The sequence below is a fragment of the Saccopteryx leptura genome, chromosome 3 (genome assembly GCF_036850995.1).
Source record: "Saccopteryx leptura isolate mSacLep1 chromosome 3, mSacLep1_pri_phased_curated, whole genome shotgun sequence".
Classification (NCBI taxonomy): Eukaryota; Metazoa; Chordata; class Mammalia; order Chiroptera; family Emballonuridae; genus Saccopteryx; species Saccopteryx leptura.
Window position 1 is genome coordinate 221172009 of NC_089505.1, and position 21787 is coordinate 221193795.

General features: G+C 41.7%; 1 protein-coding gene across 1 annotated transcript in view; it reads right to left on the reverse strand.

Annotated features, from left to right (window-relative positions):
• Positions 1 to 21787, reverse strand: part of VWA3B (von Willebrand factor A domain containing 3B) — a 225207-nt gene that overhangs the window by 147559 nt on the left and 55861 nt on the right. The window contains 1 exon segment of the mRNA XM_066377626.1: positions 14453 to 14578. Coding sequence (XP_066233723.1) covers positions 14453 to 14578 — 126 coding nt within the window.

The window sequence follows — 21787 nt, forward strand, 5'->3', positions numbered from 1 at the left end:
GGTTCGAAACCTTGAGCTTGCCTGGTCAAGGCACATATGGGAGTTGATGCTTCCTGCTCCTCCCCCTTCTCTCTCTCTCTCTCTCTTTCTCTCTCACTCCTCTCTCTCTAAAAATCAATCAATAAATAAAAAAAGCTGTGTTAAGGTATAACTGACATACAATAAACCATACACATTTAAAATGTACAAATTGTTAACTTTTGACATAGGTATGGTTAGGTATATGTAAATCATCTTGTGTTTTTTTTTCTATTAGTCTTATCTGTTCTTTTTTTATTTAAATTTACTTGTTCTTTATTTTAAATATTGTATTTGTTCCCATTTTTGTTTGTTTGTTTGTTTTGTTTTGTTTTTGTTTTTTGTATTTTTCTGAAGTTGGAAACGGGGAGGCAGTCAGACAGACTCCTGCATGCGCCCGACCGGGATCCACCCAGCATGCCCACGGGGTGGGGGGGGGGCGATGCTCCGCCCACCTGGGGCATAGCTCTGTTGCAACCAGAGTCATTCTAGCGCCTGAGGCAAACTGTGCTCCAGTGGAGCCTTGGCTGCGGGAGGGGAAGAAAGAGACAGAGAGGAAGGAGAGGGGGAAGGGTGGAGAAGCAGATGGGCGCTTCTTCTGTGTGCCCTGGCCGGGAATCGAACCCGGGACTCCCGCACACCAGGCCGATGCTCTACCACTGAGCGACCTGGCCAGGGCCATCCCGTTTTGTTTTTTTACTTTAAAATAAGATATGTGCAGTGTGCATAGGGATTTGTTCATAGTTTCTTTGTTTTTTTATTAATTTTAATGGGGTGACATTGATAAATCAGGGTACATATGTTCAGAGAAAACATCTCTAGGTTATTTTGACATTTGATTTTACTGCATTCCCATCACCCAAAGTCCAACTGTCTTCCATCACGTTCTAACTGGTTTTCTCTGTCCCCCTTCCCTCCCTCAACCCCATCCCTCTCCTCCCCCCCAACCTATAACCCCCACTCTCTTGTCCATGTCTCTGAGTCTCATTTTTATGTCCCACCTATGAATGAAATCATATAGTTCTTAGTTTTTTCTGATTTACTTATTTCACTCAGAATAATGTTATCGCCCTGGCCGGTTGGCTCAGCGGTAGAGCGTCGGCCTAGCGTGCGGAGCACCCGGGTTCGATTCCCGGCCAGGGCACACAGGAGAAGCGCCCATTTGCTTCTCCACCCCTCCGCCGCGCTTTCCTCTCTGTCTCTCTCTTCCCCTCCCGCAGCCAAGGCTCCATTGGAGCAAAGATGGCCCGGGCGCTGGGGATGGCTCCTCGGCCTCTGCCCCAGGCGCTAGAGTGGCTCTGGTCGCAATATGGCGACGCCCAGGATGGGCAGAGCATCGCCCCCTGGTGGGCAGAGCGCCGCCCCATGGTGGGCGTGCCGGGTGGATCCCGGTCGGGCGCATGCGGGAGTCTGTCTGACTGTCTCTCCCTGTTTCCAGCTTCAGAAAAATGAAAAAAAAAAAAAAAAAAAAAAGAATAATGTTATCAAGGTACATTCATGGTGTTGTAAATGATCTGATGTCATCATTTCTTATGGCTGAGTAGTATTCCATAGTATATATGTAACAAAGCTTTTTAATCCACTCATCCATTGAAGGATACTTGGGCTGTTTCCAGATGTTCGCTACTGTGAACAATGCTGCCATAAACATGGGGGTGCATTTCTTTCTTTTCAAACAGTGCTATGGTGTTCTTGGGGTATGTTCCTAAAAGTGGGATAGCTGGGTCAAAAGGCAGTTCGATTTTTAATTTCTTGAGGAATCTCCATACTATTTTCCACAGTGGCTGCACCAGTCTGCATTCCCACCAGCAGTGCAGGAGGGTTCCCTTTTCTCCACATCCTTGCCAGCATTTATTCTGTGTTGCTTTGTTGATGAGCGCCATTCTGACTGGTGTGAGGTGATATATGATTGTGGTTTTAATTTGCATTTCTCTAATGATTAATGATGATGAGCATTTTTTCATATGCCTATTGACCATCTCTGTATGTCCTCTTCGGAGAAGTGTCTGTTCATTTCTTTTGCCCATTTTTGGATTGGATTGTTTGTCTTCCTGGTGTTGAGTTTTACAAGTTCTTTATAAATTTTGGTTATTAACCCATTATCAGATGCATTGTCAAATATATTCTCCCATTGTGTAGTTTGTCTTTTTATTCTGTTCTTATTGTCTTTAGCTGTGCAGAAGGTTTTTAGTTTGATATAGTCCCATTTGTTTATCCTGTCTTTTATTTCACTTGCCTGTGGAGACAAATCGGCAAATATATTGCTGCGAGAGATGTCAGAGAGCTTATTGCCTATGTTTTCTTCTAAGATGCTTATGGTTTCATGGCTTACATTTAAGTCTTTTATCCATTTTGAGTTTATTTTTGTGAATGGTGTAAGTTGGTGGTCTAGTTTCATTTTTTTGCAGGTAGCTGTCCAATTTTCCCAACACCATTTGTTGAAGAGACTGTCTTTACTCCAATGTATGCTCTTACCTCCTTTGTCAAATATCAGTTGTCCATAAAAGCGTGGGTTTATTTCTGGGTTCTCAGTTCTGTTCCATTGTTCTATATGCCTGTTCTTATGCCAGTACCAGGCTGTTTTGAGTACAATGGCTTTATAGTATAACTTGATATCCAAAAGTGTGATACCTCCCACTCTATTCTCTCTTTTCAAGATTGCTGAGGCTATTCGTGTTCTCTTTTGGTTCCATATAAATTTTTGGAATATGTGTTCTATATCTTTGAAGTAAGTCATTGGTATTTTAATCACTATTGCATTGAATTTATAAATGGCTTTGGGTAATATAGACATTTTAATGATGTTTATTCTTCCTAACCATGAGCATGGTATATGCTTCCACTTGTTTGTATCTTCCCTGATTTCTTTTATCAATGTTTTATAACTTTTCGAGTACAAGTCTTTAATCTCCCTGGTTAAATTTATTCCTAGGTACTTTATTTTTTTGGTTGCAATGGTAAAGGGGATTGATTCCTTAATTTCTCTTTCTGAAAGTTCATTTTTAGTGTATAAAAATGCCTCTGATTTCTGAGTATTAATTTTATATCCTGCCACCTTGCTGAATTCATTTACCATGTCCAGCAGTTTTTTGACTGAGACTTTAGGGTTTTCAATATACACTATCATATCATCTGCAAATAATGCTAGTTTTACTTCTTCTTTTCCAATTTGGATGCCTTTTATTTCTTTTTCTTGTATGATTGCTGTGGCTAGGACTTCCAGAGCTTTGTTGAATAAGAGTGGTGAAAGGGGGCACCCCTGCCTTGTTCCTGATCTTAAGGGGATTGCTTTCATTTTTGCCCATTGAGTATGATGTTGGTTGTGGGTTTGTCATAGATGGCCTTTATCATGTTGAGGTATGTTCCCTGTATTCTCACTTTGCTGAGAGTTTTGATCATGAATGGGTGCTGGATTTTATCAAATGCTTTTTCTCCATCTATTGAAATTATCATGTGGTTTTTCTCCTTCCTTTTGTTTATGTGATGAATCACATTGATTGATTTACGAATATTGTACCAGCCTTGCCTCCCAAGAAAAAATCCCACTTGATCATGGTGTATGATTTTTTCTATATATTGTTGGATCTGGTTTGCTAATATTTTGTTCAGGATTCTGCATCTAAATTCATCAGGGATATTGGCCTATAATTTTCATTCTTTGTGTTGTCTTTGCCTGGTTTTGGAATCAGAATTATGATCGCCTCATAAAAGGAGCTTGGAAGTCTTCCTTCCTCTTGAATTTTTTGACATAGCTTGAGAAGGATAGAAGTTAGTTCTTCTTTGAATATGTAGTAGAATTCACTTGTGAAGCCATCAGGCCCAGTACTTTTCTTTTTTGGGATTTTTTTTTGATAACTGTTTCCATCTCATTTGTTGTAATTGGTCTGTTTAGGTTTTCTGATTCTTCCAGATTAATTTTTGGAAGATTATATGATTCAAGGAATTTTTCCATTTCATCTAGGTTGTCTAGTTTTTTGGCGTACAGTTCTTCATAGTATTTTCTTACAATATTTTGTATTTCTGTTGTGTCAGTTGTTATTTTTCTACTCTTGTTTCTAATTTTATTTATTTGAGTCCTCTCTCTTTTTTTCTTGGTGAGTCTGGTTAAAGGTTCATCGATCTTGTTTACCTTTTCAAAGAACCAGCTCCTGGTTTCATTGATCCTCTGTATTGTTTCTTTAGCCTCTATATCATTTATTTTTGCTCTGATCATTATTATTTCTTTCATTTTTTTTTAGCTCTGGGCTTTACTTGCTGTTCTTTTTCTAGTTCTTTTAGATGCAGGGTTAAGTTGTTTATTTGAGCTTTTTCTAGCTTCTTGAGGTATGCCTGTAATGCTATGAACTTTCCTCTCAGGACTGCTTTTGCTGTGTTCCATAAATTTTGAGTTGATGTATGCTCATTATCATATGTTTCTAGGAATTTTTTTATTTCTTCTTTGATCTCATTGTTTACCCATTTGTTATTTAATAACGTGCTATTTAGTTTCCAAGTGTTTGAGTATTTTTCAGTTTTTCTGTTGTGGTTGATTTCTAGTTTCATGCCATTGTGATCGGAGAAAGTGCTCGATATGATTTCAATATTCTTAAATTTGTTGAGACTGCTCTTATGCCCTAGCATGTGGTCTATACTAGAGAATGTACCATGAGCACTTGAAAAGAATGTATATTCTGCTGTTTTAGGGTGAAAGGTTCTGAAGATATCTATTAAATCGAGTTGATCTAGCATGTCCTTTAAGTCTGCTGTTTCTTTGTTAATTTTCTTTCTTGAGGATCTATCTAGTGATGTTAGTGGGGTATTGAAATCCCCTACTATTATAGTATTGCTGTTGATCTCACCCTTTAAATCCATCAAAGTCTGCTTTGTATATTTAGGTGCTCCTATATTAGGTGTGTAGAAATTTATAACAGTTATATCTTCCTGTTGGACTGCTCCCTTTATCATTATTTAGTGACCTTCTTTATCTCTAACTATAGCCTTTGTTTTAAAGTCCATTTTGTCTGATATAAGTATTGCTAGCCCAGCTTTTTTTTCATTTCCATTTGCGTGAAGTATTTTTTCCATCCTTTTATCTTCAGTCTATGTGCATCTTTTGTTTTAAGGTGTGTCTCTTGTAGACAGCATATGTATGGGTATTGTTTTCTTATCCACGCAGCTATCCTGTGTCTTTTGATCGGATCATTTAATGCATTTACATTTAAGGTTATTATTGATATGTAATTGTTTATTGCCATTTTATTTTATAAAACTGTATTCCTCTTTTGCTATATTCTTTTTCTCCTTTGATCTGTTTACAACAGGCCCCTTAGCATTTCTTGCAGCCTTGGTTTGGTTGTAGTGAATTCCTTGAGTTTTCTTTTGTCTGGAAAGCTTTTTATTTCTCCTTCAATCTTAAATGATAGCCTTGCTGCATAAAGTAGTCTTGGTTGTAGGCCCTTGTTCTGCATTACTTTGGATATTTCTTGCCATTCTCTTCTGGCCTCAAGTGTTTCTGTTGAGAAGTTGGAAGTCATCCTTATGGGGGCTCCTTTGTAGGTGATAGTGTTTTTTTCTCTAGCAGTTTTTAATATTTTCTCTTTATCACTTAGCTTTGGTATTTTAATTATGTTGTGTGTTGGTGTTGGTTTCTTTGGGTTTCTCTTTAGTGGGGTTCTCTGTGCTTCCTGAACATGTGAGATTTTTTTTTCTGTCTTAATTGAGGGAAGTGTTTAGCTATGATATATGCTTGAACAAAGTCCCTACCCCTTGTTCTTTCTCTTCTTCTTCAGGAACCCCTATGATGCAGATGTTATTTCTCTTCACGTTGTCACAGAGCTCTCTTAGAGTTTCCTCAGACTTTTTGAGTCTCTTTTCTTTTTTCTGCTCTGCTTCCATGCCTTTATTTGTCTTGTCCTCTAACTTGCTGATTCGATTCTCAGCTTCATCCATCCTGCTTTTAATTCCTTCTATTGTGTTCTTCATTTCTGATATTGTATTTGTCATTTCTGACTGATTTTTTAAATTATTTCAATGTCCTTTTTTATATTTGCTATCTCTTTATTTAGGTGTTTGTAATGACCATCTATTGTTCTAATATCTTTGAGCATCCTAACAATTGTTATTTTAAACTCCGCATCTGATAATTTGGTTATATCTGATTTATTCAGGTCCTTTTCTGGAGGTTTCTCTTGATTCATTTGTGTTGCATTTTTCTGCCTTCTCATCTTCTCTGTGTGAAAGAAGGTTTTGGCCCCTGGAGTCCACTGGGTGTGGCCTCTGTTCCCTAGGTATAGTCTGTCCGCAGGCCTGCCACCCCCTCTGTCTTTGCTGCCTAGGGCGTTTTAGTATGGGCATTGCCATTGCCTGCCCACTGGGGCTGTTGCTGTGGTTTCCGCCTCTCCTTCAAGGGAGTGGCTGTGATCATGTGCTTGGGTGTATAAGCCTTGGTGGCCTTGGCCTTCGCCCACCCCTGTGGGTGGCATTTTGCTCGGCCCTGAGGGCAGTGGCGAGCACCTTTGCTCAGCTGCAGGTCTCTACCTGTTTCCAGGCTTTTGCCCTGCCATTGCAGGAGGAGCCCGCTCGTGGGACAGCTGCAAGCCTTGGCTCCACAGGCCTGGTGGGACTGCGTGCCCATGCTCATTAGTGGGTCTCTGCCTGTTCTGGGCTTTTGGCTCCACCCCCACAGGAGGACACGGCTCCAAAGTCAGGCCACAAACCTCGGTTCTGCAGGCGAAGCAAGGCTGTGTTCCTGAGCCCTTGCTCAAGGGCCTGTCTCCCCCCCTTCCGTGGTTCCTGCCCTTCTTCCGCAGGCTGGATTGCAGGCGGCCTGCAGTTGGGCTTGACCGCTTTTTTACGCGCCCTCCTCCCCAGCTGGGCAAGACTGAGCTCACACCTGGGCCCAGTGGTGGCCAGCCAGCTTCCGCCCTTACTGACAGAACTTCCACCCCCGCCACCCGCCCTCCGATGAGCCCTCAGCCGTGTGGGGTGTGGGCTCTGCAGCTCAGACCCTAAGACTCACTACTGTGGTCCTGAAAGCTCCCTCCTTCTAAGCGACTCTGCTCTGAGTGCCAGGAGAGCTTGTTTGGCTGGTGTCCTGCTTCCCTTTGCTGGTATTGCTGTTTCCAGGGGAAATATTCACTTCAGATTTGGGGAGTGACTCGTCCCAGGGGTTAGGGTGGCTGTCTCCCAAAATGTTTCTCCCTGTGCCTCTTAGATTACACTCTCTTCCTGCTACTCTGGTCCTCTCCTCTCTCCCTGTCTCCCGGAACCCTGGGTGAGTAGTTGTGAGAGAGGTGTTCTGCGCGGTCCCTTTAAGAAGAATCCTGGGTCTGAGAAATCAGTCTCTTTCTCACAAACAGTATCCTGACTTGTTTCCAGCTAAATACTGTCCATATGCCTCTTCTAGGCTCTGGGGCTGTGGGCTGGGGCTTTGTTTCTGGGATTCAGGAACCTCCCCTCTCTGCTAAACTCACTTCCCACCACGCGAGTCTCTCCCCGCTGCCATTTGCTCTGGGGAGCTGGGCAGCCATCTCCACATTTCCGCTTTTCCTACCAGTCTCAGTGTGGTTTTTTCAGTGTTCCTTGGTTGAAGAGTCCTCTTAGTTTAGTCCAAAGTTGGTTTTTCCAGATGATAGTTCTTAAAATTAGTTTGTAATCCACTTTGGTCTGGGAGGTGAAAGTTGGTATGTCCGCCTACTCCAGCACCATCTTGTATACCTCTAGTCCTATCTGTTCTTTGTTCTCTTTTTTCCAGAAAGCTTTTTGAATTGAGTATTTTCAATTTCATTTTATCTCTTTGGTTGGCTTGTTTTGTCAGTTAGTGGTTATATTAGGTTTATGATATACATCTTTAATATATCATGGTCTAATTTCAATTAGTATAATACTACTTTATGCAAAGTATAGGAGCCTCACAAGAGCATATTTCTATTTTTCTCTTTATGGATATATATATATATTTAAGTTCAGTGGTTTATTGTTGCTTTTCATTGTGGTTAAATATACAGAACCTAAAATTAACCATTTTTAGAAGTGTAATTCAGTGGCATAAATACATGCACATTGGTGTGGACTGTCTCTATAAGTTTGAATGTAAATTTACCTCCTACAAGTGAAATCATACAATATTTGTCATTTTGTGTCTGGTTTATTTCACTTAGCATACCATCTTCAAAGTTTATTCATGTCTTAGTGTGTGTCAGAATTTCCTTCCTTTTAAAGCTGAATAATATTCTGTTGTACATATATAAATATATACACATTTTGTTTATCCAGTCATTTGTCAGTGAATATATGGGTTGTTTATTTTTAGAATTTATAAACAATGCTGCTCTTCCTTTCTGAGCTATTATTGTCATACATTTTACTTATACGTCTGTTATAGACATATTACTTTTGTTTAAACAGAAAATTGTATTAAAGATATCGACATAGGAAAAAATCACATATTTATCCATGTAGCTATTTCTGGTATTCTTTTTTTTTTTCTTAAAGATTTTATTTATTTATTTATTTATTTATTTATTTATTACAGAGTCAGAGAGAGGGATAGATAGGGACAGACAGATAGAAATGGAGAGAGATGAGAAGCATCAATCATCAGTTTTTTGTTGCGACATCTTAGTTGTTCATTGATTTCTTTCTCATATGTGCCTTGACCATGGGTTTTCAGCAGACCAAGTAACTCCTTGCTCAAGCTAGTGATCTTGGGTCCAAGCTGGTGAGCTTTTGCTCAAACCAGATGAGCCCGTGCTCAAGCTGGCAGCCTTGGGGTCTCGAATCTGGGTCCTCCGCATCCCAGTCCGACGCTCTATCCACTGCACCACCGCCTGGTCAGGCGTATTTCTGGTGTTCTTTATTACTTTGTGTAGATCCAGATTTCCATTTATTTTTTTCATATAAAAGTATTATTCTCCTCCTGCCTAAGAGATTTCCTCTAACATTTCCTGCAGTATAGATGTGCCGATAATAAATTCAGCTTTTGAATGTCTTAAGAAGTCTTTATTTTTGTCTTTGTTTTTGAAATATATTTTCATGGAATGTAGAATTCTAGATTGAAAATTTAAAGTATTTAATGAAAAATAAAATGTTGCCCACTGTCTTTTCACCTGCAACAAGAAGTCTGCTGTCATGTTTATCTTTGTTTCTTTGTACAAAGGTACCTTTTTAAATTTGGTTGCTTTTAAGATTTCCTTTCTAATACCAGTTTTGAACAAATTGATTATATATCCCTTGGTAAAGTTTTCTTCATTTTCCTGTACTTGTCATTTATGAAACTTCTTGGATTTCTGGGTTATAATTTTCATCAAGTTTGGAAATCTTTCAATCTTTATTCCTTCAAATAGTTCCTGTTGCCTGTTTTTCTTCTTCTTGGAAATGCCATATATATATATATATTTGGCTGCTTGTCATTGTCCCACAGCTCACTGATGCTCTGTTTGTCATCGTTTGATTATTATTTGTTTGTTTACCGGGACTTCAAGTTCACTCATCTTTTTTTTCCCCTGCAATGATTAACTGTCATTTATCCCATTCAGCATGTTTTTATCTAAAATATTTTCTTCCCTAAAACTTTCATCTCTAAAACTTCAACATGTATCTTTTTAAATATCTCCTGCCTCTACTTAACTTTTTGAACATATGGAATACAGTAGTAATAACTGTTTGAATGTCCTTTTCTGCCAATTCTAATGTCTGTGTCAGTTCCCAGTCAGTTTGATTGATTTATTATTCAGGAGAACATTCCCTGATTCTTTTCATGCCTAGTAATCTTTGGTTGGACACCAATCATTGAGAAATTTACCTTGACAGGTACTAGATGTCTCTGTATTCTTATAAATCTTCGTGAGCTTTGTTTGTAATGCAGTTAAATTACCTGTATTACTTCCTTTTATGTCTTGCCTTTATGATTTCTTAGAAGGCCCCATAGCTCAGTTTAAAGGCTAGTCAGTCCTGATTACTGAAGCAATGCTTTCCCAAATAGTCTCCCCAGTGCCCCACAAGTTACACATTTTTCCAGTTGGGCTGTTGAGAACAGGTTGTGTGCAAACTCCAAACCCATTCTTTCTAATTCTTTCCAATGAATCTTTCCCAGCCTCAGGCAGTTTCCTCACATAAATGAGTCGATCAGTACTGAGCCAAATTCTCAAGGAGGGGGCACTCTCTGTAGATTTCCAGAGTTCTCTTTCTGTGCATTTCTCCCCTCTCTGGTACTTTGTCCTGTGAAATCTAGATGTCTTGGTCTCTTAGGACTCTTCACTCTGGCTACCAAACAAAGAAGTTTCCTGTGCTCCACCTATGAGCCTTCTTCCTACACCCATGTTCTGGATAGTCTCTCAAAACCTTAAGCTAGGACAATCATAAGGAGTTCAACTGGATTTTCCTGTATCTCAAAGATCACTGGCCTTCATTGCTTGGTGTCCAATGTCTTTAAAAACCGTTGCTTCATATAATTTTGTCAGTTTTTTGTTGCAGGAAATACTCATGTCCTGTTCTTGATAATCAAAAGAGGTCAGAATTACCAGTGGTCAGGCCCTGGTTAGTTGCTCAGTGGTAGAGCATCAGCCTGGCATGTGGAAGTCTCAGGTTTGATTCCCAGCCAGGGCACATAGGAAAAGTGCCCATCTGCTTCTCCACCCATCCCTCTCTCCTCTCTATCTTTCTCTTCCCCTCCAGCAGTCAAAGCTCCATTGGAGCAAAAGTTGGCCCGGAAGCTGAGGATGGTTCCATGGCCTTTGCCTCAGGCACTAGAATGACTCTGGTTGCAACAGAACAACAGCCCAGATGGGCAGAGCATCACCCACTGGAGGGCATGCCAGGTAGATCCTGGTTGGGCACATTTGAGAGTCTATCTCTCTCACTCCCTGCTTTTCACTTCAAAAAAATAAAAATACAAAAAAAAAATCAATGGTCAGAGTGTCTGGCTTTACCATCTTCTTATCCCTGGCATCAGGCTGATGAGTCATCTCTGCCAGAAACTGCTCTCCTGCTCCCATAGTCACGGGTGCCAGCTGTTCCCAGTGTGCACAGCCCAGGGGGCATATATGTGCTGCCATGCCCAAGAAGAGATTTTTTTTTTTATCTAACCCACATGAAGCTTACATATGCATGGCAGCCCACATAATCTCCATCTTGACCCCTTGACTCTCCTGATGACTACTCTATCTCCTCTGGCCTACAGGTCTTGGGCAGCCAAACTTGGGGAATGGCCACTGCCTTCACACGAAGCAAACACAGGGTTTTGGGCTGACATAGCCTTTGCTTCAATAACACTGGGATATAATTGGCAACAGGAGCTGGTCAGACACTCTACATGTGGCCTCTAGAACTAAAGCAAGGTTACAAAAGCTTCACTGGGTATCCAACAGTGGAAAGGTCCTGACCAAATATTCTTTTTAAAATAGCAGTAGCACATTTGAAGCATCTTTTGAAAAAAAATTTTAAACTTTTTAAAAATTTATTTATTGATTTTTCTATAGAAGAGAGAGAAAGACAGAGAGAGGAGGAGCGGGAAGCATCACCTCATAGTAGCTGCTTCCCATATGGGCCCTGACCAGGCAAGTCCAGGGTTTTGAACCAGTGACCTCAACATTCCAAGTCAACGCTTTATCCACTGTGCCACCACAGGTCAGGCACATCTTTTGAAAATTTATGCTTGGAGTTATTTTGGTGCTTAATGTCTTGTATGTGTGTGTATGGGCATGTGTGTGTACATGTATTAGATAGAAAGAAGGGAATGATTATATAGCTTTCTATCAATTATGATGCTAATAGCTCTTCTGTTTCCTTTAGGAATAACATCTAAAACCATTTTGTTAACCCTCAAGACTAGCTACCTCAAGCTTAAATACTCTTTGTATTAGAATGCTTTAGCTATCACAGCAAAATACCATGGACTAGGAGGCTTAACCAACAGAAATTAATTTTCTCACAGTTATGGAGGCTGGAAGTTCAAATCAACGTGCCCACAAGGTTGGTTTCTGATGGAGCATCTGTACCTGGCTTATAGACAGCTACCGTCTCTCTGTGACCTCACACAGCTTTTTCTCTGTGCACATGTGGAGAGAGAGGTCTCTGGCTTCTCTTCCTCTTCTTATAAGAGCACCAGTTCTAACAGATTAGGGCCCCACACTTATGACTTCATTTAACCTTATTTACCTCCTTAGGGGCCCCACCTCCAAATAGTCACAATGTGGTTGGTGGATTAAGACTTCAACATATGAATGTGAGGGAGACAATTTAGTCCACAGCACTCCCCCAAACGAATACCTTAGCAGCAAAATCAGCATTCTCTACCTCGCATGGATATTTACTCAGGATGAGAGAGGACTGTCTGGGTTCTTAACTTCAAGTCCACACCAAGTAGGTTGTCCCTACAAGTGAGCAGCCCCTCCAAAGGAGCCTGATTAGGTTCATTATTAGGAACCCCAGAGAGCTGGTCCTGACAAAGCAAGTGCAGCTGCTGCTTCCCAGGCCCAAGTTCAGACACCCAGTAACAGGAAAAAGTCAGTCTCCAGGAATTTGTCATGTTGCACAGGACATCCAGCTCACCCAGGCCTTCAGCTTCTTCCCTTCTCCGCACATGTGCCATATCCCTGCCTGCCACAGAAGCCTGGCCTCTTTGCTCTCCTCCCACACTGACACTCTGTAATGCAGGCAGGGTACCAGGAGATAGTACAGCCAAGCAGAGGTTCCCTAAATATGTTACATGTTAGGGTGTCCTGGGGAGCTTTCAAAAAACCAAAATTTCCAGATTGTATCCCACATGGATTTAATCAGAGTGTCTGGGGTTAGGGCCAGACTCAGTATTTTTAAGGATGAACTGGGTGTGAACTCTGACTTTACCTCTTTTAGCTGTCTGGCCTTGGGTAACCTTGAGGGTTACTTAATCCTTAATGAAAATAATAGTAGAATCTATCTGATAAGATTGTAGGAAGAATCATATGAGTTAATATTTATGAAGAACCTAGTACCTGACATGCAAGGTATATGCTATAAATATTAACTGCTAATATCACCTTCGTAAATCACTGTTGTCATTTAGGGTAAGGGTTAGGGTTATGGTTAGGGAAATCTTTTACTAACTCAAGCACTCAGGCAGGAGAGTCAGTATACTAACTCTCTTAACTATGAAAGGGGAAAGAATGAGCTCACATTTACTAAGTACTTGCTTGGTGCAAAGCAGGCATTGTTTTACTTAATCTTAACTATAATCCCTCGAGACTGACATTATTATAATCATTTTACAGAAGAATAAACTAAAACCTACATAGATTAACTCAGGGCCCTGGCTGGTTGGCTCAATGATAAAGCATTGGCCTGGCATGTGGAAGTCTGGGGTTCAATTCCCAGTCAGAGCAAACAGAAAAAGCAATCATCTGCTTTGCCACCCTTCCTCCTGCCTCTCCTCTTTCTTTCTTTCTTTCTTTCTTTCTTTCTTTCTTTCTTTCTTTCTTTCTTTCTTTCTTTCTTTCTTTCTTTCTTTCTTTCTTTCTTTCTTCCCTTTCTCTCTCTCTCTTTTCCTCCCACGGCCATGGCTAGAATGGTTCAAGCAAGTTGGCCCCGGGCACTGAGGATGGTTTCATGGCTTTGCTTCAGGTGCTAAAATAGCTTGGTTGCTGAGCAACAAAGCAGCATCCTCAGATGGGCAGAGCATTGCCTGGTAGGGGGCTTGCCAGATGGATCCCAGTCAGGGCACATGCGGGAGGCTGTCTCTCTGCCTCCCCACCTCTCATTTTAAAAGAGAGAGAGAGAGAGATTAACTCAGGTTAATCTAGGGATGGAGATGAAATTTATAACCAGGTTTTTCTCATTAAAAAACTCAGGCTTCTCTGAATCCTCTTCTCAATCAGATTGTGATTCTGGACTTCTTGTTTGTCTTTGCATTGTTCAATTTTAGCAAAAATCCTTCTAAGTCAGTTTAGCCAGAATCCCCTCAACATCCCCAGGTGCATGGGTCACTGTGGCCTGTCTACAGCAAGAATCCTGTTGGGTTAGTTTAGGCAGAAGTTCCCCTGATCCCTGATGTTTCCTCTCAGTAGTTTTCTATCCACTAAACCACCTTCACACTACTCCTTGGCTATAAATCCTCACTTGTCCATGCTGTGTTTATAACTGAGCCCAGTTTGTATCATCTCTTTACCTCATTGCTATAGTTCCTGAATAGAATGTTTTTACTACTTTAACTACTGTCCAGCTCATGTTTTTCATTAACAATCTTCATATGCACACACACACATGTATGCATGCTGACATTTGTGCACACATTGCACATAAACACATACACATGCACACATGCACATGAATACACACCCACACTGCACACACACACACAGCTCCAGATGCTCTCCTCAGGTTGGACTAAGGAGCACTCCTTGGTAAAGAACTTGGAAACAGCCCATCCCCAATCAGTAGCAGTTATGACTCTGTCACAGTAGCAACCACAAGCAGCACCCACCATGGTCTGTGGTAGTCACATCAGACTTGGAAGGCTTGGTCACCAGCCTCTGGATCTGGTCCAGTGTGCTGCAGGCTTCCTCCATCTCTCTCCAAATGAGAAACACATCCTCTCGAACCCCGGCTCCTTGGAGGGAAACACAGCATGAGAAGGTGGCTGTGGCTGATCCAAGGACTCTGGTAGTGCTGGCAGAGCTGCCATACCCCAGCCAGTTTTCTAGAACATTTCTGAACATCAAATTCCATGTTCTCTAAACTCTGAGAAGCAGAACTGAAATCTTATGGAAGTGCTGTCCTCCCAAGAAAGCATAAATGCAGACTCTGGGATACAATAAATATTGGTAGCAGCCAGAATATTAAGATGAATTATTGATAATACTCAAACATAATAAAGAGTACAAATATTCAGTCTGACCAGGCAGTGGCACAGTGGATAGAGCATCGAACTGGGATGCAGAGGACCTAGATTCGAAATCCCAAGGTCACCGGCTTCAGCGTGGGCTCACCAGCTTGACCTCAAAGGTTGCTGGCTGCTGGCTGGCTTGAGCAAGGGGTCACTGGCTCGGCTGGAGCCCCCTGTTCAAGGCACATAGGAGAAAGCAACCAATGAACAACTAAGGTAGTGCAACAAAGAATTGATGTTTCTCATCTCTCACCCTTCCTATCTGTCCCTTCTCTGTCTCTCTCGCTTAAGAAAAAAAAAGGAGTACAAATATTCAAAAGCACCTAATAAAATACCAGGGTGAATGCACTGGAGAAGGAAAATTTAACTTTTATGAAAGTGACCTTTGTTTTTTGATTTAGCTGTGACTGCCTACTTCTTTGAAAGCATCTTAACAAGTCTTCATTTTCCACGGATGTCATCATGAGTCTTTGCTTCCTTTTCTGGACCCCTACTGTTTCAATTTAGGGCCTGGCTGGACTGTATGAGTTTATTTTTAATGATATGACTCATTTATGTCACTCTCACAATCAGTAAATCAAAATTCATCACGGTAAGACATCCAAGGCAGGGACAGAGCTCTGCCCTCACCTAGATCCAGGTTCTAACACATTAGTACTTTCTGGAGGTTGAGTAGGGTGTAAGAGAGGGAAAGATTTATGTGTGACTGTAAAAGGCAACAGGAGGGTATCTTGACTGTATCAATGTCAATATCCTAGTGGTGAAATTACCCTATAGTTTTGCAAGATGTTACTATGGGGGAAACTGGAGAAAGGGCACATGGGTATCTTTATATCATTTCTTACAGCTGTAGATTAACCTGCAATGACCTCTACACCTCTGTGCTGTGGGCACATTGCCAGAGGTGCTCCAAGGGGCCAATGAGTAGGAGATGCCACCCACACATTTGCAGTGGCATCTGTGGGCCCAACCACCAGCCTCACACTACTCAAGGCACCATGTGGGCTACAGGAGAGTCCTTGCTCTAGGGCTGCTTTTAATATAGTTGTATAGATAAAAATTTAGCTGTTTCATTCTCTAGTTTTAAAAACCCCATTCCAATAAAGAAAGTTATTTTAAAAACCCCACAATAAACAATAACTCTATTTCATAAACTGTATACAGTTGGCTCAAAGAACACTGATGAGGTTATCATTGAAGTAAGCTGGGTCCAAATTCTGTAAAGATAAGTACTTTTTGGGATACTTGCTATGTGCCCAGCATTATGCTTAGACCTTTCTAAATATTTTCTCATTTTTTTCACCACAACTCTACAGGCAAATACTATTCTTGTCCCCATTTTACAGCTATGTAAACTGAGGCAGAGTGAGTTTTCCCAGGTCACACTGTCAATGAGTGGCAGAGCAGAGAGAGTCAAACCCAGGTTGGTGTGACTACACCAACTCAGCCACCATGACTATTTCCCCTGAGAAAGTGGTGAACGGTTATCAGAGGGCCTGCAGCCCCTCCTGCAGCTGCTGATGTGACCCCACTTAGCAAGCCTGTCTATGTAACAGTCCACAGACACCTGAGATCACACAGCCACAGAGAATGAGAGACCACAGTCAGGTCTATAGGCCACCCCAGGAGAATCGTCCACTAGGGCAAAGGGCTGGCCTTAAGCCACCAAGACAGACTGGGGCAGACCAGGGCTGATGCCTCTGACTTAAGAAGTAGTCAAGAAGGGCAAGGCAGAAGTAAAGGGACACTGGAGCTCTGCCCCTCCCGAAATTGGCCATAACAAGTGAGTTGTATTAATAGCTGTGCTTGTAAATAAGTAGGTGTCAGCCCTGGCAAAGATGGATAGCCACCATGGTTTTGCACATCAACAGACCCAGGAGTGACACGTGAATATACCCAGCACCATGCTGGGACTCCAAAAATATTGCAGGCTGCTGCCAAAATGCAAACTGTAAGCCCACACACAGGCCTTCCTTCCACTGTGAAACAAACCTGACTGCCAGCTGTTTGCTCCCACATGGGCATGTTGAGTAGCAGGGTTCTCGCTTACAAAGTTTCAAATGAGTTAAAGCTTTCCATTAATATCTTAAGAGGGAGTGACTACAGGTCAGCATCCAAGGAAAAATGTCCAAGGAAATACAGCTGGCTGTTGATCTAGGGACAGGAGGTGTGCATTAGAGGCACAGTGACCTGAGACATGCTCCTCTGAGCAAGTCGTGATGAGGATTATCGCACATGGACCAGCCATTGTAATTAGGCAGCTACGGAGTCTTGCACACAGGATCAGGACAAAGGACAACTCAAAACTACCCATTTAACTAGTTTTGTTTAAAAAAAAAAAAACAAATCATGTAGTGGACAAGAAAAACCACAGGGCAGTAATAAGCATAACTCAGAATACTATCAGAGGATTCAATTCAGGTTACTTCACAGGCAGCGTGGAGGGCTGCCATTTTTATCAGGGCCACTTCTCAGGGGCTTAGCTAGGATATGGGACAGCTGCAGCCCAGGCAGATGGCCCCATTGGACACAGAAGAGGAAGGAGGACAAGGCACAGGAAAGCTTGGTGTTCAGAGAGCTCTGTGAACTTGAGATTCTCCAGGCTCAAGCAGGGAGGAGATAAAACAGAGTGAAGCCTTACAGACCTTGGCCATTGGGGCATCAGCCAGCCAGGCTCGCAGTGCACAGAAGCAGGACACAGTTCCCGATAGAGACATCTGGGCATTCTCCAACTTTCTCCAACTTTCTCCAACCCAATGAGCCCTCCAGACATCCCCACATGGCTGAAGGCTCACCGAACTCTGCCATCAGCTGGTTCTTTATTTGCTCCCATTTGCTTCATTTCTCAGACTAGTTTTACAAGTGACACAAGATTCAGGTCAGAAATGTTTAATGTTTCAGAGGAAGGGCCCTGAGTACCTGCCACAAACACCACTGCCCTGTAAAATCTTCCATGATTCACCTGCAGGATAAAAGCCACTTGTCAGAGTTCAATTCCTTAATGTATTCAATTGGCAAATATTTGCTGAGCACCTACTATGTGTTGGAAGCACACTGCCAGTGCCAGGGTATAGCAGTGAACGGGGCCCTGCTCCCTGAACGGGCAACTGAGTCCAGGGTTCAAGGACTCACATTACTCCCTCTAATACTCTGACACTGTGGACCCAGTCTGAACCCCGTCCTGCCAGGCCTCTGGGGCTCCTTTCCTCACGCTGCCCTCCCTCTCAGGGGGCTTAGAGCCCTCTAGGGCATTCACCTAGCCTGACCCTTCATTCAAGGCCCCGTCTTGATTCCACCATCAATCTTGGGCCAGCCACCCCCAGAAACAGGGGTCTGCCTCCTGCTCTTCTCAGCTCCTGGGGAATGCCACAGCCATAGCCCCTGTTCTCCATCCTCCACTGCCAGGCACACTTTCGGGCCATGCCAGCAGATGGGCGGCAGTATATGCAGTTCCTGGTTTCCCATCATTCTGAGCTCCAGTTCAAAGACCACAAAGAATCATCAATGTGGTGAATTAGTATACGCAAGACCTCCAATCCAGTCTAGTTTAAGTCAACCCTTCACAAATGCAGTGTTATTCTTTTTAGTAGGGAGCTGTTTCCAATACAGCTCACCACTCGGCAGTGTATCTGTGGCCACCCGCTGTTGAGGCTGTGGTCTACTGCTCCCCTGTGGGGTAAGTGTGCAGGCCTGGGCTGCTGCTTGTGTTGGCACAGGCTGATGTTGCCACTGGAGTGTAATCATCTTGGGTGTGGGGACAGTGACAGTGTTTTTCTTTCTTTGCATCCTCCATAGCACTTAGCAAAGGATCCAGTGTTTTTTGGTAAGAATTCTTGCCCTTCCTTGTTTTTCTTTTTCCTAATTAAAAGAAACAATTATCAAGCACCTAAACATTACCTCCTCATTACAGCCCCAGTATTGCAAGAAGCTATTCTGAGTGATATGGAACAGACTCCTGTCATCTGAGTACATAGCTATGCTGTGGGCATTCCAAACATTAACGATGACATGCCCCAAAGCAGTAAGTCACTTCCTTTTAGATCTTCGCCGCACAGACAGGCAAGGCTTCCCTAAATATTTGAAATATCATTCCAAGGACAGGGGAAAGGCAATTAGAAAAGGAGCGAGCTATGGCACTAGTTCAAAGATAACACTAAGGAACAAAATTTTTGTTGCATCCACAAAAACACTTGTTCTTACCTAATTCAAGTGTGCTGATCTCAAATCTGACATTAGTTTTTCTCTGTAAGACACGTTTTTTTTGAAATTTAAGATTTTAGGTTTTCATCTTATTGCAAATTTTTCAACATTTAGTTTAACATAATGAAGTAGAATGTCTTCTTGGGCATTATCTTTGTGAAAATATAATAATTTATATAATGCAGTAAATACACTAAAAGATATGGTTGCATCAGAATTTGTCTACAATTTCAAAATAGAACATATTAAAACACTTATTTTAATCATAAAATTTGCGCAAAACTTATTTAAATTCTATTCAGAAAAAAATTTGCGTTTGTAGCTCTTGCATTTGTGTACTTGTTGAGGACAATCTCGTTTGATGCTCCAGCAGTAGTCTGCTCATCACTAACAGCTCCAAGATTTTTGGGAAACTTATCAAGATGACTGTTCAGGAAGTGAATCTTAACGCTCATGTTACATCCAATGTCGCGGAAAGCCAACAGCATCCCTTGAACCAGAAGTTCATAGTTTTCTGCTTTTTTGTTGCCAAGGAAGTTCTTTGTAACTGCCACAAAAGACTGCTATGCTGCTTTCTCCTCCTTATTCATCTTCCTGGCAAATTCTTTGTCACATATGAGGGTTTGAATTTGAGGTCCATCGAATACACCTGCTTTTATCTTCTTGAAAGACAAGGCAGGAAAAGCAGAAATAATATGTTGAAAGCATTCACTTTTTCTATTCAAAGCCTGAACAAACTGCTTTATTAAGCCAAGTTTGATGTGAAGTGGGGGAAAAATGATCCTGTCTCGACTAACTACAGGTTCATTCACAATATTTTTTATCCCTACTTCCAGAGCTTCACATTTCGGCCACTCCTTCTGTGTCCAGTGTTTCTCCCAACCTCAGCTGTCCCACAAACACAGAAAGCAAGGATACTTCGTGAAACCTCTTTGTTTTCCTAGTAGGAAATTTACCATTTTAAGATCCACACAAATGATCCAGTTACGCTCCTTATACTTCAGAAAGTCGAGGACAATTTTTATGTCATTATAATCTTCTCGCAGATAAGTTGAATAACCAATTGGAACCGCTGAAAATAGGCAATATATGCACGTGTCACAAATGATGAAATATTGCACCTTTGACGTTGAAGTGTGTAACAGCCACATATATAACAGAAGGTGTCAGGACTATTCTTACATTTACGCCTACTCAAAGAAGCCATGATTCAATCGTAAAACAAAATAAGAGGGTGTTTTTATCAGATAATAATTTTTTACATTTAAAAACAACTACAATTATGTAAAATTGATGTTTGTAAAACATTAATTGCCTTATGGTTATGTTCAATCCAAAAATCGTTTGCCCGTTAACTTCAATTTAAAAACCAATGCATGCCATTAACTGTAATAAAAAGAAATTAAAATTGCATAAAAACTAGAGCATGCACCAAAAAACAGATTTCAGATTTGGAATAAGCTATGCAGAAATATATAGAAACAGTTCTAAAAACTCATGCAACAGAAAATGAAAAAAATTGTTACCCAGCCCTTGGCGAGGGCAGTCTAGAAATAAAACCCTTTCAGCGGCCTTGAATCCAGTCCTATTGTGGCCCATTTGCCTGTGGCCCTTTCCCCACTGCCTAGGGATCCTGGATGAAGAACTTCCCAGTTGGGAGAGACCTCACTGTCTGCCCGAGTGCCAAGCTGCTATTGAGTCATGAGCTCTGAGAGAGCCACATATATAACCACAAATGGCAGTATTTTCAGGGAAGAGCAGCACATAATTCTATTTTCAGAAAGCAATCTATAACATTTTAATTTTTTTTAATTTTACTGATTTTACAGAGAAAGAGAGAGAAACTGCTGTTCCACTTATTTCTGCACTCATTAGTTGATTCTTATGCATGCCCTGACCGGGGATTTGAACCTGCAACGTTGGTGTATCAGGATGACACTTTAATCGACTGAGCTACCCAGTTGGGGCAATATGTAACATTTTAAAACTACGAAGTGATTAAAATTCCTAGAGACTTAAACTTATAACATGGGTCTGGTGAAAGGGGCCTTTTATTTTTATATCTACAAAGGGACTGAAAGTGGTGAAATCTGTAGTGTTTGTTGTAATGGAAAAGTCCCCAGTTACTTGTGCTAAATTATATTAGGTGTTTAGTTGTCAAGAGGCCACTGAATCCCTGCTGGCTTGATCCGGCCCCACTGCCTTAGCCACTGCTGAGTGTGGAGCTGCCCTCAGTCTCACCCCATGGCCTTAACCACTGATTAAAGCAATTAGAGTCATTTTGCCATCTGGATAAATGTCTCACATCTTCTTGGGAGCAATAAATATATATGTTTCACAGAGCCATAATGTCTTTAAAGCAATTTTAAATATCAAGTATGGGCAACTCTCAGTAGCTGGGTGTGGTACCAGCTCCTGGGGCCTGTCCTCCAGGTAGAACACCGTGATGTGCAAAGAGACTCGGTCTCATTGTTCAGCATTCCCACAGGAACTCAAATATGCACCACTCACCCTTCCATGGCAAAGAGCAAGCATGCCATCAGACTCAGAAGAAGCATGGCCTGGTTCAGGAGCCGCTGGGCAAGCAGGCCATAAAAACACAGACATGAACAGAGAGAAGCAATAGCTACAGAAAAAAATGCCAAAATACCTGTAAAGCCAGTAGCCACGGCCACTATCACAGCCGCCTGGCCCATACAGGTTCACATTAGATTCAGACAGACGGTAATGAAA